This window comes from Rhinoderma darwinii, chromosome 6, assembly GCF_050947455.1.
Source record: "Rhinoderma darwinii isolate aRhiDar2 chromosome 6, aRhiDar2.hap1, whole genome shotgun sequence".
In the NCBI taxonomy this organism is placed as follows: domain Eukaryota; kingdom Metazoa; phylum Chordata; class Amphibia; order Anura; family Rhinodermatidae; genus Rhinoderma; species Rhinoderma darwinii.
The window spans coordinates 146,049,820-146,065,018 of record NC_134692.1 but is presented as its reverse complement, the minus strand read 5'-3'; the positions used below and the strand labels follow the sequence as shown (position 1 = coordinate 146,065,018).

Sequence of the window (15,199 nt, the reverse complement as noted above, 5' to 3'; positions counted from 1 at the left end):
TTCCTCCCACAGAGAAGCGGCCAACAGAGCCGGAGCCCCCTCTGTGACCGCCCTTGTCCGGAACGTCTGCCGGCTTTACTGCGTCACCGACAGACTTCCGGCTTTCAGACACCACATCCGGTTTCTGGTTTACCAGTTCTCCCGACCCCTGACTCGCATCAAAGACCAGTTTCTTCTCCTCTTCTGCGGGTAACTCCGCACCAAAACAGGATCCCTGTAAGGATATTGGTGACTCCACATTACGGATCTGTGTAAGTAATCCTGGAGGCCGCTCACTGTCAGATTCACAGCTCTCCTGGTTTCTCCCAGCTGTGTGTCCACCCTCCTCCTCCTCACTGCTTCTCGGTGCTTCAGAGTCTGTGTCTTCTCTGGGCTTTACTGTGTCACTCTCCATTGCCTCCACCACATTTTCTTTTGCTGTGTCTTCCTCCATGCTTTCTATTTTTATAGGTGCTGCCATCTAGGCAAACCTCTCTTGATTTTTAAATTTTTCAACAAACACCCCTCCACCTGCCACAATCTCTTCTCTTCTCTCTTCCACTTCTTTTATTTCCTCTAATAAAGACTACACTTGTAAACGGTATCGGGACCTCTTACCTCCTGAGGCTTTTGCAGCACTGCCTCTGGCGACCGCCAAGTCCCCTCGGAGCCGTTTCAGCGACTTCCCGAGGTCCCGATACTCCTCCAACCACATTGCCAGACGGGAGCTGAATTTCTCCACTGTCTCTCCGGTCCTCAGCTGTCCCCATTCCTCCATTCGACTGTTACCCGAATATCTGGACCTTGCCGCGGCCGGTCCTTCTCCAGGTGACATCACCTCTATCACCCTGCCGGACCGCGTCTCAATACCCTTATCCAGGGTTCCAGCCTCGGGAGGAGCCAGGACAGCCTTGCCCCAAGATGATCTCCTCACCCCCGAGACCGTTTGCATATTCCCAGCCAGCTGGGATGACCCTCTACCCCCCGCTGGCATGCTCCGGGAGGTAGAGGTCTGAGGCTCCGTCCTAGAATGGAACCCCCCTCATGGTAGTTTCCAAGCCCAGGCACATGTTATGAGGCCTGGGCAGATAGTATAAGGAAAGTCCCCAGATCCAAGGCCTGCACGGATGTCTCAGCAGCTCTCTCCACACGTCCTACTCCACCCACTCCAGAGCTGCTGAGTATTTTGCTGGTAGTCACGTCATCGCGCTTGTCTGCGCCGAGTCACTCAGCACAGTGCAGAAGAGAAGAAGGATCCTCCACACGTCGTGGGAACGGGGATAGGTAAGTAATTATGTTATTATTTTTCTATTAGGTACCTACATATGGGGCCATTATACTGGGTATGAGAGGGGGGGTGATATTGTAGCTGCTGAGGGGGCATTATACTGTATGGGGGCATTATACTGTATGGGGCAGCTATGGGGGGCACTATACTGTATGGGGGTATTATATTGTATGGGGCAGCTAAGGAGGGCATTATACTGTATGGGTCATTATACTGTACGGGGAAGCTATGGGGCGCATTATAATGTATAGAGGCATTATACTGTATGGGGCATTATGCTTTATGGGGCAGCTATGGGGCCATTATGCTGTGTGGGGGCATTATACTGTATGGGGCAACTATGGGGGTCATTAGACTGTATGGGGGCATTATACTGTACGGGGAATGCTATGGGGGGCATTATACTGTATGGGGCAGCTATGGGGAGCATTATACTGTATGGGGCAGCTGTGCGAAGCATTATACTGTATGGGGCAGCTATGGGGGCATGATACTGTATGGGGCATTATACTGTATGGGGCAGCAATTTGGGGGACATTATACCGAGTGGGGCAGCTATGGGGGGCATTGTACTATATGGGGCAACTATGGGGGGCATTATACTGTGGGGGCAGCTATGGAGGGCATTATACTATGTGTGGCAGCTATGGGTGGCACTGTATTGTGGGGGCAGCTATAGGATCATTATACTGTGTGGGGGCATTATACTATGGTGGTCAGCTATGGGGGGCATTATACTGTGTGGGGGGCAGCTATGGGGGGCATAATACTGTGGGGACATTCATGGGGTCTGTTGGGCAAGGCAGCTGGGCATAGGCATGCCGAGGGGTTTGGTGGTGTTGGGGAGTGGTAGGGGGGCCTAAGCTGAATTTTTGCACCTGGGCCCATGAGCCTTTAGCTACACCACTCCCAGACAAAGTGCTTTTAGCGCTCTGTCAGGAACTGTGGCTCTGGGGTTGCCCCTGACAACACTGTCCATATATGGACAGTGACGTCAGGGGCTGTGTGGCACTACCTGGGAGGGGGGCTGTGTGGCACTACCTGGGGGGCTGTGTGGCACTACCTGGGGGGGCTGTGTGGCACTATCTACAGAGAGCACAAAATTTATGGGGGTACAAACTGGGGGCCTAACTTCTATGTGGGGGCACAAAGTGACGATTCTTGGCATTTTACTGCCGTTGGGAGTTCCCCCACAAAGGGGCCCACTAAGCCTGTGTAGCCCAAGGGCCCACATAAACCTAGAGCCGGCCCTGTTTGTGACAACAGAAGTTTACAAGGACAGTGTTAATGACAGACACGGCCACAGTAGAAATATTAACAGTTCTCATTTCTTGGAGAAGCACAGTCTTAGTACAACCCTTTTGCAGGCTGGCGGTTGATTGCTGACTGGCTCACATTTCCCTCAGAAAGAGTCAAGTCCGCTCTTTCCTGGTACAGGGGATGGTCCGATAAGTTCAGGACTACCAGCTCACAACCGGCTGGCTGTACTTGGCTTGTTGCACGCTGACACACATGGGAAGACTAATGTCTGTCCCTCACCACAGCTCACACGGCACCGCACACATGCGGGGAGGCTTCTGTCCATCACCCGCAATCCACACTATGACCCACAGACTCTGGCCCAACCTTGTGCCTGTCACACACCACGCAGCTCCAGAAGCTCCCCCGTCACTCCACCACCATGTTCTTCCACTTTCTCCCACACATTTAACAGTGTCGGCGGGAACAGCAGCCGCTTTATATTGTAAATGCCACCCGCTGCACCAGGACGTAGCGTAGCCCCGCTGTGAGGTCCTGGCCCTGTTGTAGCGCAGAAAAAGAGGTAAATAAGGTGGCGTCCGGGCTGTTCATCCCCTCACCCAACAACTCAGGTAACCAGTGAGCCTCCCATCCTTCTTCACACCTGTACAAATAAATATAACTACAGTGAACACAACAGCAGCGCAAATGCCTCCGATGAGGAATAACGCTCCAGGGGAGAAAAAAACAGCACAAACAGCACATAATAAAAGCAGAGTGCACGAACAAAAGGCGACATTACCGCCACATGACCGAAGCACAAAATAAACCACGCCTGACAAAATATACAATATTTCCCCCTCACACTCTTACAAGATGACTGTACATTTATTGGTGAAAGATGTCACTTTCCAGAATGCAAATGCCCAGGGATAGTTCTGTACAGACACTGAATAAGCAAGGAATGCAGGGAGATTTCAGCTCTGAAGCATGCAGAATTATGAGTACAGCTCTATAGTATAACTATGTACTCAGAAGTAACCAGGGCTATAGGAGCAATGCAGGAATAGGGATGATATTTATCACATAGGTATCTAGATGTCATGGCTCCAGATTACACCATTCACGTCTTGTCTGTTATCTAATAACAGTTGGTTTGTCCAATTGCGGAGCCAATCACAAGAGGCCAATGTAATAAAGTAAGAAATAGGGAAAGCGATTGAATGGAGCTTCTATATGTAAGCTGAGGGTTGAGGAATAACAGGCTTAGTCACAAGTGATGACAATAGTCCGGGAATGATACAAACAATAGTCCATTTTACTGACAAGTAGTATTACAGAAATGGCCACTAGGGGTGCGAACAAGCTGCGGCAATACAGGCAAGGGTGGCTCGCCAACTTGACTCTTTACAGGGCTTTTCCATCCTCCCTGATATAAGGGTCGCGTCCTTTTTCACTCTGGCCTCTTTTCTCTCTTTGGACCTTACTTGCAGCCTGCGACCACTCCAGCTAGTCAAAGCGGCAGATACTCCTGCGGCCTCTAATTTGCTGCGCGGTTGCAGTGGAGCTCCTGCCCACGTCTGCTCCACAGCTCCGCAGTATAATGGTTCTTTCTGCGAGGAGGCTCTCTGGCAACTCCACCTGCCGTATAGCAGTCTCTTTTTTTCATTTGCGGGGAGGCTCCCATGCCACTCAACCCATCAGTGTCGGACCCACTCTTTCTCAACGGTCTCTATTCTCCACCTGCTTGTCAGCAATACTACACCCTACTACACTCAGGGCCGTAGCTCGCACAAAACACCATTTTTCGCGAGACCAGCCGCCATTTTTAGATTTAACACCACCCAATGTAAGGCACTAGGCTGGTTGCGTCCTTTAGCCGCTATTGGCACAAGTCATATATTGGTAAATGCCGTCCGGGCCGTTTCTCTCGGTGACAATTCACCCAGAACACATTGCAATATATAAAACCGCTATTACCTGTAGAGCATTTTATAAACAATATCAACAAGAATCCTTATCCACGCTCCGAACACGTAGGGAAAACCAATTCAACATGCACAACTAAAATCCTTTATAAAAACGTCAGCATCTTCACTGGGGGGGGGGGGCACGTAATTATACATACATGGGGAATAAGATTAGACACTGAGGACACGGTCTATAAGATGATATATTACGGAGAATTAAAAATGTCCTCATCCCACACAATCCTTGTTTTATAACTTTCATTTTTTATGACATTTTTTAACTAATACAAAAATAGAGAAAAGAGGACAAACATAAGTCCCATCAAAAGGACAATAAAAACAAAAATGTAACGGTGACCTATCAAAAAGAAGAAAGTTAATGCAAAGTAAAGTCTCAAATCCTAGTGTAGGAACATGTGTCATATATCATGGAAACAACCTATAGAGGAAATGGTCAAGTACAACTCAAACATCATATGTAATAGAAAAAACATCTTTATTAATGGACAGATACAAGAACAACTAAGAAATGAGTCATACAATGTAGAGAGGCGTCAGCCCATGCAGGATATGTGAGATACTAATGGGACATGAACATATATAGAAAGAGCCAATTACATGGACGCTGATGATAAAAGTAGTAGGCTAAATCCACATGACTTGTAGAAAACGATATGTATATAAAGTGCTAGTGTGCAAAGGCAATGAGCTTCCTATGGAAAGGACACAATACATTGGTGTCAAAGTGTAATAAGTAAATGCAAGTTAAGTAGCAATAAATGCAAAGGGCTCATATGCACAAGATGTAGCCTCAATGCAGCCAATAAGCAGCCAAAAGAGTCAGATAACAAGAATGATGGCACGTACCCGGATTCATATCACCGCATGGCGTCTCCCCCATTTCCTCCACATATATGGTCAATAAAGCATCGTAGGCCGTGTAGACACTAGCGCTGAGCGGGAGCTCCTCTTACAAGCAACCGCTTACATCGACGTCCGGTACCGCTCCCATTACACCCAATCTTAAAAGGTGCATGGGAAATTTAAAGGTCATTTCTAATTTAGACAATAAGTAAAGGAGGTGATCAATAAAATAAATGAAAGATTAAACAGCTCTCCCTGCATCGGCTTCTGGGGGGAGGGGTTCAGATATATTATATCCATATGTCTTAATACTGCAAGTGGGTAGTGACGTCTCTGACCATGTAACATCGAAGTAACGCCTCCGTTGTTGCCATTTTCATTCTCTTACAGCATAGAGGAAAAGATTCCTGAAAACGAGAAAACTGAAATGAAGGAATTTTTTAAAACCACTCAAAAACTCACAGGTAAGAGAACAGTATCATAAGAATGAATATAACAATGTCAGACTCTGGCTGCACATTATATATATTGTATCTGGTACACAAATGCACAGTAAGAAGATTAAGCAGAAGTATTTAAAAAAGAGACGCCTCCAGAGCTGCACTCACTATTCTGCTGGTGGAGTCACTGTGTACATACATTACATTACTGATCCTGTACTGATCCTGAGTTACACCCTGTATTATACTCCAGAGCTGTACTCACTATTCTGCTGGTGGAGTCACTGTGTACATACATTACATTACTTATCCTGTACTTATCCTGAGTTACATCCTGTATTATACTCCAGAGCTGCTCTCACTATTCTGCTGGTGGAGTCACTGTGTACATACATTACTTATCCTGTACTGATCCTGAGTTACATCCTGTATTATACTCCAGAGCTGCACTCACTATTCTGCTGGTGGGGTCACTGTGTATATACATTACTTATCCTGTACTGATCCGGAGTTATATCCTGTATTATACTCCAGAGCTGCACTCACTATTCTGCTGGTGGAGTCACTGTGTACATATATTACATTACTTATCCTGTACTGATCCTGAGTTATATCCTGTATTATACTCCAGAGCTGCACTCACTATTCTGCTGGTGGAGTCACTGTGTACATACATTACATTACTTATCCTGTACTGATCCTGAGTTATATCCTGTATTATACTCCAGAGCTGCACTCACTATTCTGCTGGTGGAGTCACTGTACATACATTACATTACTTATCCTGTACTGATCCTGAGTTATATCCTGTATTATTCTCCAGAGCTGCACTCACTATTCTGCTGGTGGAGTCACTGTGTACATACATTACATTACTTATCCTGTACTGATCCTGAGTTATATCCTGTATTATACTCCAGAGCTGCACTCACTATTCTGCTGGTGGAGTCACTGTACATACATTACATTACTTATCCTGTACTGATCCTGAGTTATATCCTGTATTATTCTCCAGAGCTGCACTCACTATTCTGCTGGTGGAGTCACTGTGTACATACATTACATTACTTATCCTGTACTGATCCTGAGTTATATCCTGTATCTCTTTATTTTATATAAATTTACAAAACATAAACTGAAAAACAAATACATAATCTAATCCACATTTTTTTTTTTTTATTTTTTTTTATTTTATCCTTTTCTTTTTTTTTTTTTTTTTATATATATATATTTTTTAATCACACTATACACATCCTGACTTTCCCTAACCTTACCCTTCTTACCTAAACTCCACCACCCCAGCCAGCATCTCGCCTCATGTCCTCTCACGTCCGCATAGTCCAGATGCTGGCCCCCACCACCACACCCAACACCCCAGCCCAGCCCCCCGCCCCATGTCCTCCCATGTCCGCATAGTCCGGGGCTGGGTCAGGCAAACCCCCCCCCCCCGACCCCCTCCCAACCTATCTATTAACCCCCTTAAGTCTATCCCTATTCTAACAACATTTCTACATTATAATACAATACACGTCACCAACCTGTCCAAATACCAAACCATATACAAAATACACCGTACCCGAAAGCACCAAGTTCGGTCGCTTGTAAACCTTTTTCCTGCCATTTCAATCCTAAACAAAACAAAAATCTTCCAGTGCTTACCTAGCCCATCACCGGATAGAGAGAAGGGAAAGCCCCCCCCAGCTCCCCCCCAGAGGCCAAGGTACCACGTCCACCGCTGCACCCTCCCTATCGCTTGCCCTATCTCCTTACCCTATTACTAACCCTTTCTTGACCCTATTGAAAGCTGACCCTATGCTGACCCTCACCTTTCCCTTATTCCGAGTCCTATCGCTATATTTTTTATTGGTGCCTCAGCGGAACGCAGACCCCCACCTCCAGTTGAGCACCGGTGACGACTCCCCCTCCCTCATGAAGGCAGACACATTAAGGCACCCAAAAGGAAAAGCCCCTCCAAAGACGAGAGGCTTTGGATGCTCCCAATCTGCCAACCTCCAAAGAATGCACCTTCACCAGGTCACCCATGATATTGCTAACAACCTCATCCACTAGGAGGATTTTCTTCTGGGTAGAAACTAGACATCGTGCATTCCACATAAAGTGCCTGACCACTATACTGACTAGAAACAAGGTGCAATGGTCCCTACCACCGAGGTCTCCGAACACTCCATAGGCCCACCCAGCATAGGAGAGGCTGGTTAGGCCTGGCCAACCAATGGAGGCTCCCACCCTTTTGTATACCTCTGTATTGAAAGGGCAATGAAGCAGGAAATGCTCCATGCTTTCCAGCACTCCGCCACACTCCTCCCGGGGGCAATCCCGATCATCAGAGCTTCTGCACTTTAGATTGTCCCTCACATCCAGTCTCCCATGGAAGCAACGCCAAGCCAGATCCCAAAACTTCTGGGGAATCCTCGCTGAATTTAAAAGTTTTAATCCCACCCCGAGGTCACTACTTGGGCAGTCTTTGAGCGCCAGGGGCTTCTGGAAGTGGGTCATCAGGACCCTCCTGTCAAGAAATTTTCTCGACATGGTCCTGATCTCCCACACCTCCAGACCCCACCGGCGAACAATCTTCAGCGCCAGGGTGGCATAAGCCGGGAGATGTCCGTGAGGTGTACGCAGGTCTTTCACTTGCCCTCCTCTCTCCCATTCCTGGAAGAAAGGCCGAAACCACCCCCTGCAGGAGGATATCCACCAAGGAGCCCTCTCTTGCCAGAGGTTTGCCAGGTTGATCTTAACAAAGGTGTTCACTAGGAACACCACCGGGTTAACCATACCTAACCCGCCTAGTGTCCTTGGTAGGTAAGTAACCTCCCTCTTGATTAGGTTGAGCCTGTTCCCCCATAACAGCTGGAAGAACAGGCTATAGACCCGAGTCCAGAGAGGTTCTGGCAAGATGCACACACTGCCCAGGTAAAGCAACATGGGCACCAGGTAGGCCTTGGCCAAGTGAACCCTTTCCCTCAGGGTTAAGGACCAACCCTTCCATTGGTCGACCTTCTGGGCAACTAGATTCAGCCTATCCTCCCAGTTCTTCTTGGGGTAATCACCCGGGCCAAATTCGACTCCTAAGATCTTAGCAGACCCCTGAGGCTCTGGAAGGGTGTCCGGGAGATCAAAACCAGGATCTCCTCCTCCCAGCCAGAGACTTTTGCACTTATCCCGGTTGATCTTGGACCCAGATGCCAATGAGTAACGCTCCACTTCCGACATCACCCACTCTGCCTCCCCTCTCGAGGAGACAAAAATGGAGACGTCGTCTGCGTACGCAACCACCCTCTGAGTGGCCTCCGGCCCCTCCAGGCCGGCCCCGACTCCCGCCAATGGCCCACGATCGATCCTTTTAAGAAAAGGATCAATTGCGAACGCATATAGCAAAGGGCTCAAGGGACAACCCTGGCGGACACCAGACCCAACCTCAAAGGGGGTTCCAACCCAACCGTTCACCAGCGCAAAAGTCTCAGCCCCAGTGTATAAGGTCTGTAGCCAATTGACAAACCCCCCCGGTAGGCCGTACCTCAGAAGGACCGACCAGAGGTACTCGTGGTCCACCCGGTCAAAAGCCTTGGCCTGGTCCAAGGACAGGATGTACCCCTCCCACCGACCAGAATTTCCCTGCTCCACTGCCTCTCTGACACTGAGGACAGCACTAAATGTGCTGCGGCCTGGAACAGAGCAATGCTGGACCGGCGAAAGGAGCCGGGATGCAAACTTCACCAGCCGATTAAACAGCACCTTTGCGAGAACCTTTCTGTCCGTATTGAGCAGCGCTATGGGACGCCAATTCTCAATACGGGTCGAGTCTTTACCCTTCGATAAAACGATCAAGGCCGACCTCCTCATTGACATTGGCAAAGTACCCGAGGAAAGGCACTCATTAAACACCTCAGTCAAGAGGGGAACTAGGGTTCCTTTAAAAGTCTTATAAAACTCGGATGTTAAGCCATCCGGCCCTGGCGATTTTTTGAGGGCAAGCCCATCAATCGCCAATCCCACTTCCTCTTCCTTGATCGAATCTATCAAAACACCGAGAGAGGGGTCTACCCCTGGCTCAGGGATGGTTTCAGCCAGGAAAGCCGACATCTCGTCTCGGTTTGGATCTTGCTTCCCCAAGAGGTGCGAGTAGAAGGATCTGACGACCTCCAAGATCCCTGATTTGGATCTCTTCAGAGATCCTGTACTATCAATCAGTCCTGTCACAACCTTACGACTCACTGACATCTTACAGTTCCTGTAGGGGTCAGGCGAGCGGTACCTCCCGAAATCCCTCTCAAGAACTAAAGATGTGTGCCTATCATACTGACACCTCCTGAGCAAAGCTTTCACCACGGAGATCTCCTCCCCACTACCCCCGGTTGAGACCAGATGTTCGAGTTTCCTCCTCAGTTCCTGATATAGGCGGTACCTACTCATGGACCTGAGGCTCGAGAGCCTGCGGAAAAATCCTGCCACCCGGACTTTAAACAACTCCCACCACTCAGACTTAGTACCACTGAGATCCAACAAAGGTACCTGGCTCTGAAGAAAATCCTCAAAGGCCTGTCTTATCTCCGCTTCTTCCAAGAGAGTAGAATTCAGCCTCCATATACCTCTTCCCATCTGGAGGGACTCTGCAATGTTCAAAGAGAAAATAATCATACAGTGATCGGAGAACTCCACCTCAACAACGGACACTGGTGAAGAGATGGCTTCCTCCTTCAAAAAAAACCTGTCTATCCTAGACCTACAACTACCTCTACGATAGGTGAAACCCGAGTGGCCTGGGGTATGCCTGATGTGGATATCCACCAGGCGAGCATCGCTAACTATATTTTTTAATGCTACACTATCGTAGGTCAATTTTTTATCTCCGGAACCTCCTCTATCTCGGGGTCTCATGACAGTATTGAAGTCCCCTCCAAAGATAACTTGTCGACCTGAAAAAAGGAAAGGCTTAATCCTCATGAAGAGACTTTTACGGTCCCATTTGCTCTGGGGTCCGTATATATTGATTAGTCTTAATTCCTGTCCCCTCATGAGGACATCTAAGATCAAGCACCTCCCCATTTCTAACTCAATCATCCGTCGGCATGTTACCGGTGCGGTGAAAAGGACCGCCACTCCGCTATAGGGCTCAGCCGCAAGAGACCAGTAGGAGGGCCCGCGTCGCCACTCCCTCCTAGATTTAACGACGTCTGCCAAAAGTGACAGCCTGGTCTCCTGCAAAAACAAAATGTCGGCTTCAACTCGGCCAAGAAAATCAAAGGCTGCAAATCTCGCCCTATCTGACTTAATGCTGGCAACGTTAATTGATGCCAGCGTCAACGGAATGGGTGCCGCCATCATGGATGTTTGAGTTAGACGGCTTTCTTCTTCCCACCCCCCCCCTCTATCTGATGAGGACCCCCCTTCTTTGCCTCGCTTCTTGCAAACTGAGGAGTCCATACTCACCACCCTATTCCCATCTTCATCCCCAAGTTCCGGGTCAACCTCCCCCTCTGGGGGCAACGGCCCCTGCAGCAGGGGAGGCTCAACGACTCTAGGGTGCCCTACCATGCCCTCCCTCTTAGTATGAGAGGCTGGAATGTCCACGAGAGCATGGTATCGATCAGTAGAGCGCACCAGGGGGGTACAGGATTTACCTTCCTGGGCCAGGGCGGGGCCAGATGTATTTGGCCCTTGGGTTTTGCCCGGTGTCCCTTTTGCTGTAGGCTGAGTCCTCTCTTCCTCTCCCACACTTTCATAGTGGGAGGACTGAGAGTCCTCAGCCCTCTGCTCCCTTTGGATCCTCCTCATCTCCCCATTCAATTCGGCCTCCCCAGGGGCATCAGATTCAGGGGGGGCATCCAGATCCGAATCAGAGGTTGTCCCAGTTTCCTGGAGCGCCCTCCAAATCCTCTCCTTCCTTCGCTTCTCCGCCCTTCTCTGGCGAGAAGGGGGACCCTTCTTTGCATTCTTCCCTTGCCCCTGTGCCCCATCGTCCCTGCCCGCACCCTCACCCACGGAGGCCTCCCTCCTTTCATCCTCCGCAGGTTTGGAACAAGCATTGACAACAGAGCGAGGACACCGACTGAACGGGTGACCTAAGTCACCACACAGGTTGCACCGAATACGGTCACACGATGCGGCTAGATGACCAATCCCCCCACAATGAGCACACTTCTGCACCTTGCAGCCTGCACTCAAATGTGAGGGGTCGCCACATCGGTGACACAACTTCGGCTGCCCCTGGTAGAAGACAAGGATCCGATCTCTTCCCAGGAAAGCAGACGATGGTATGTGGGACACCGTCTGTCCCAGACGCTTTAATTTAACCATGAACGTCCAGGCCCCTGACCAGATGCCAAACTCATCCATGTTCTTCCGTGGCATCTCTACTACCTCTCCGTACCTTCCCAACCAGGTCATGATATCAATACAAGAGAGTGACTCATTACGGGTAAGAACGGTCACTCTCTTGGGACCACTTTGGCGAGAAATTGCTTGTGCAGCAAAGTCTCGCCAGCCAGGCTCGTCCTTCATCAGCTCGTAGTTCCCCCAGAAGACCTCAAGGCCCCCTAGGTGAACAAAGCTGATGTCAAACTCGACCGAGCCATGAGGATGTATCAAGGCAAAGATGTCACTCGCCTTGAAGCCCATCCCCAGCAGCAGCTCCACCACCCTCTTTCTGGGAGGGCACGCATCATTGCCACGCCACCGGAGACGGACCACATTCCTCCTGGCTACAGCCTGCCCGGCTGTTGGGAGCGACCACTGATCTCCTCGTTGCTCTCGGAAGGCATTTAGACCATATCTGTCTATCCAGAAAGACAGGTCCTTCTGCACTCCCCCTATGGTTAGGGTTTGCTTTCCCTCTCTTAAAGCGTCCAAGAGACGTTGTTGCAAGTTACCGTCCCCGGACCTTGAGGATGAAGATGGGTGGGCCCGCTGTCCCCCCGCTGCCACACCAGCATAAGACCTGCCGGATGTCACAGCAAGAGGAGCGCCAGGCCCATTGCCCCTGGTTGATACCCCATCCCCACCACCCACCACCTCACCACCTACAGACACAGCACTCAACACCCCATTACCAGCAGACACTCCAGCATCTTTATTTACAGACACCTGCATACCCCCAGCAGTTTCCACATCCACAGCCGCAACTTTTTTATTTAACCCACCAGGTCCCCCTGCAGTCATCCTTCTGGCCAGGCCTGGTCCTATGTTATGTATTTTTTCTGTACATTTTGTGTGGGTAGACACTGCTTCAGTCTCCGCATCATCAGGCACCTTTGCAGGGACGCCACCAAATGTTATAAGCGGTGTCCCCGCTGTGCCCTCCGCCTCATTAACCTCCATCTTTTCTATGTGCGGAACATTTTTGGGAAAGGGGCCACCGCCGCCCCCGACGCCAGCAGCCCCCTTCTCGCCTACACCACTTTTCAGTGATGCGGACGAAGGAGCCACTGACGTCACTGGAGCCGCCTCCGGACCACTCCCCCCTCCCACAGAGGAGTGGCCAACAGAGCCGGAGCCCCCTCTGTGACCGCCCTTGTCCGGAACGTCTGACGGCTTGACACCGACAGACTTCCGGCTTTCAGACACCACATCCGGTTTCTGGTTTACCCGTTCTCCAGACCGCTGACTCGCATCAGAGACCAGTTTCCCGGGCTCGCCATTAACCGGACACGGGGACACACCCCCTGGCGTCACCAGGCCACCAGTACCGCCCCCTTTGCAGGGGTTGGCGTCCGGCGCCATTTTGACCACCACGTGTTCTAATGCCGGACCCGTAACACTCTCCCCGCATTCCCGCTCCAGCCCCACTGCAGAGGCTTGAGCTGGGGGTCTTGCGGGACCTGCGCCCTGATCCTGACTTGCATCTGGCTCAGAGCACAGGAAGGATCTTGCGGTGTACACCATTTTAAATGAACCTTCAGCAGATTTTTTTTCCTTTGTCTTTTTTTTCTTCTTAAATTTTTTTTCTTTTGCTTTTCCTCCTCTGCGGGTAACTCCGCACCGAAACAAAATCCCTGGAAGGATACCGGCGACTCCACGTTACGGATCTGTGTAAGTAATCCTGGAGGCCGCTCACTGTCAGTATCAAAACTCTCCTGATTTCTCCCAGCTGTGAGTCCACCCTCCTCCTCCTCACTGCTCCTGGGTGCCTCAGAATCTGAGCCTTCTCTGGACTTTGCATTCTCATGCTCCATTTTCTCCCCCACAATTTCCTTTGTTGTGTCTGGGGCTCTGCTGTCTTCCTCCACACATTCTATTTTTATAGGTTCTGCCATCTCGGCAAACCTCTCTTCATTTTTTAATTTTTCACCAAACACCCCTCCGCCTGCCAAAATCTCCTCACGTCTCTCTTCCACTTCTTTTATTTCCTCCAACAAGGATTTCACATTTAAAAGGTATCGGGACCTCTTACCTCCTGTGCATTTTGCAGCTCTTCCTCTGGCGACCGCCAAGTCCGCACGGAGCCGTTGCAGCGACTTCCTGAGGTCCCGATACTCCTCCAACCGCATAGCCAGACGGGAGCTGAAGTTCTCCACCGTCTCTCCGGTCCTCAGCTGTCCCCATTCCTCCACACGACCGTCATCCAAATGTCCGGACAGTGCTGGTCCTTCTCCAGACGACAACACCTCGATCACCCTGCCGGACCGCGTCTCCATACCCTTATCCAGGGTTCCAGCCTCAGGGGGAGCCAGGACAGCCTTGCCCCGAGATGATCTCCTCACCCCCGCGACTGTTTGCATATTCCCAGCCAGCTGGGATGACCCTCTACCCCCCGCTGGCATGCTCCGGGAGGTAGAGGTCTGAGGCTCCATCCTAGGATGGAACCCCCCTCAGGGTACTTTCCAAGCCCAGGCAGATGGTATGAGGCCTGGGCAGATAGAATAAGGAAAGTCCCTGGATCCAAGGCCTGCACGGTAGTCTCAGCAGCTCTCTCCACACGTCCTACTCCACCCACTCCAGAGCTGCACTGACTATTCTGCTGGTGGAGTCACTGTGTACATACATTACATTACTTATCCTGTACTGATCCTGACTTATATCCTCTATTATACTCCAGAGCTGCACTCACTATTCTGCTGGTGGAGTCACTGTGTACATACATTACATTACTTATCCTGTACTGATCCTGAGTTATATCCTCTATTATACTCCAGAGCTGCACTCACTATTCTGCTGGTGGAGTCACTGTGTACATACATTACATTACTTATCCTGTACTGATCCTGAGTTATATCCTGTATTATACTCCAGAGCTGCACTCACTATTCTGCTGGTGGAGTCACTGTGTACATACATTACTTATCCTGTACTGATCCTGAGTTACATCCTGTATTATACTCCAGAGCTGCACTCACTATTCTGCTGGTGGAGTCACTGTGTACATACATTACATTACTTATCCTGTACTGATCCTGAGTTAC

General features: G+C 49.9%; 1 protein-coding gene across 1 annotated transcript in view; it reads left to right on the top strand.

Moving 5' to 3' along the window:
* Positions 1–15,199, top strand: part of LOC142656088 (uncharacterized) — a 37,815-nt gene that overhangs the window by 20,704 nt on the left and 1,912 nt on the right. The window contains exon 4 of the mRNA XM_075830958.1: positions 5,731–5,804. Coding sequence (XP_075687073.1) covers positions 5,731–5,804 — 74 coding nt within the window. The remainder of the gene's footprint in view (positions 1–5,730; positions 5,805–15,199) is intronic.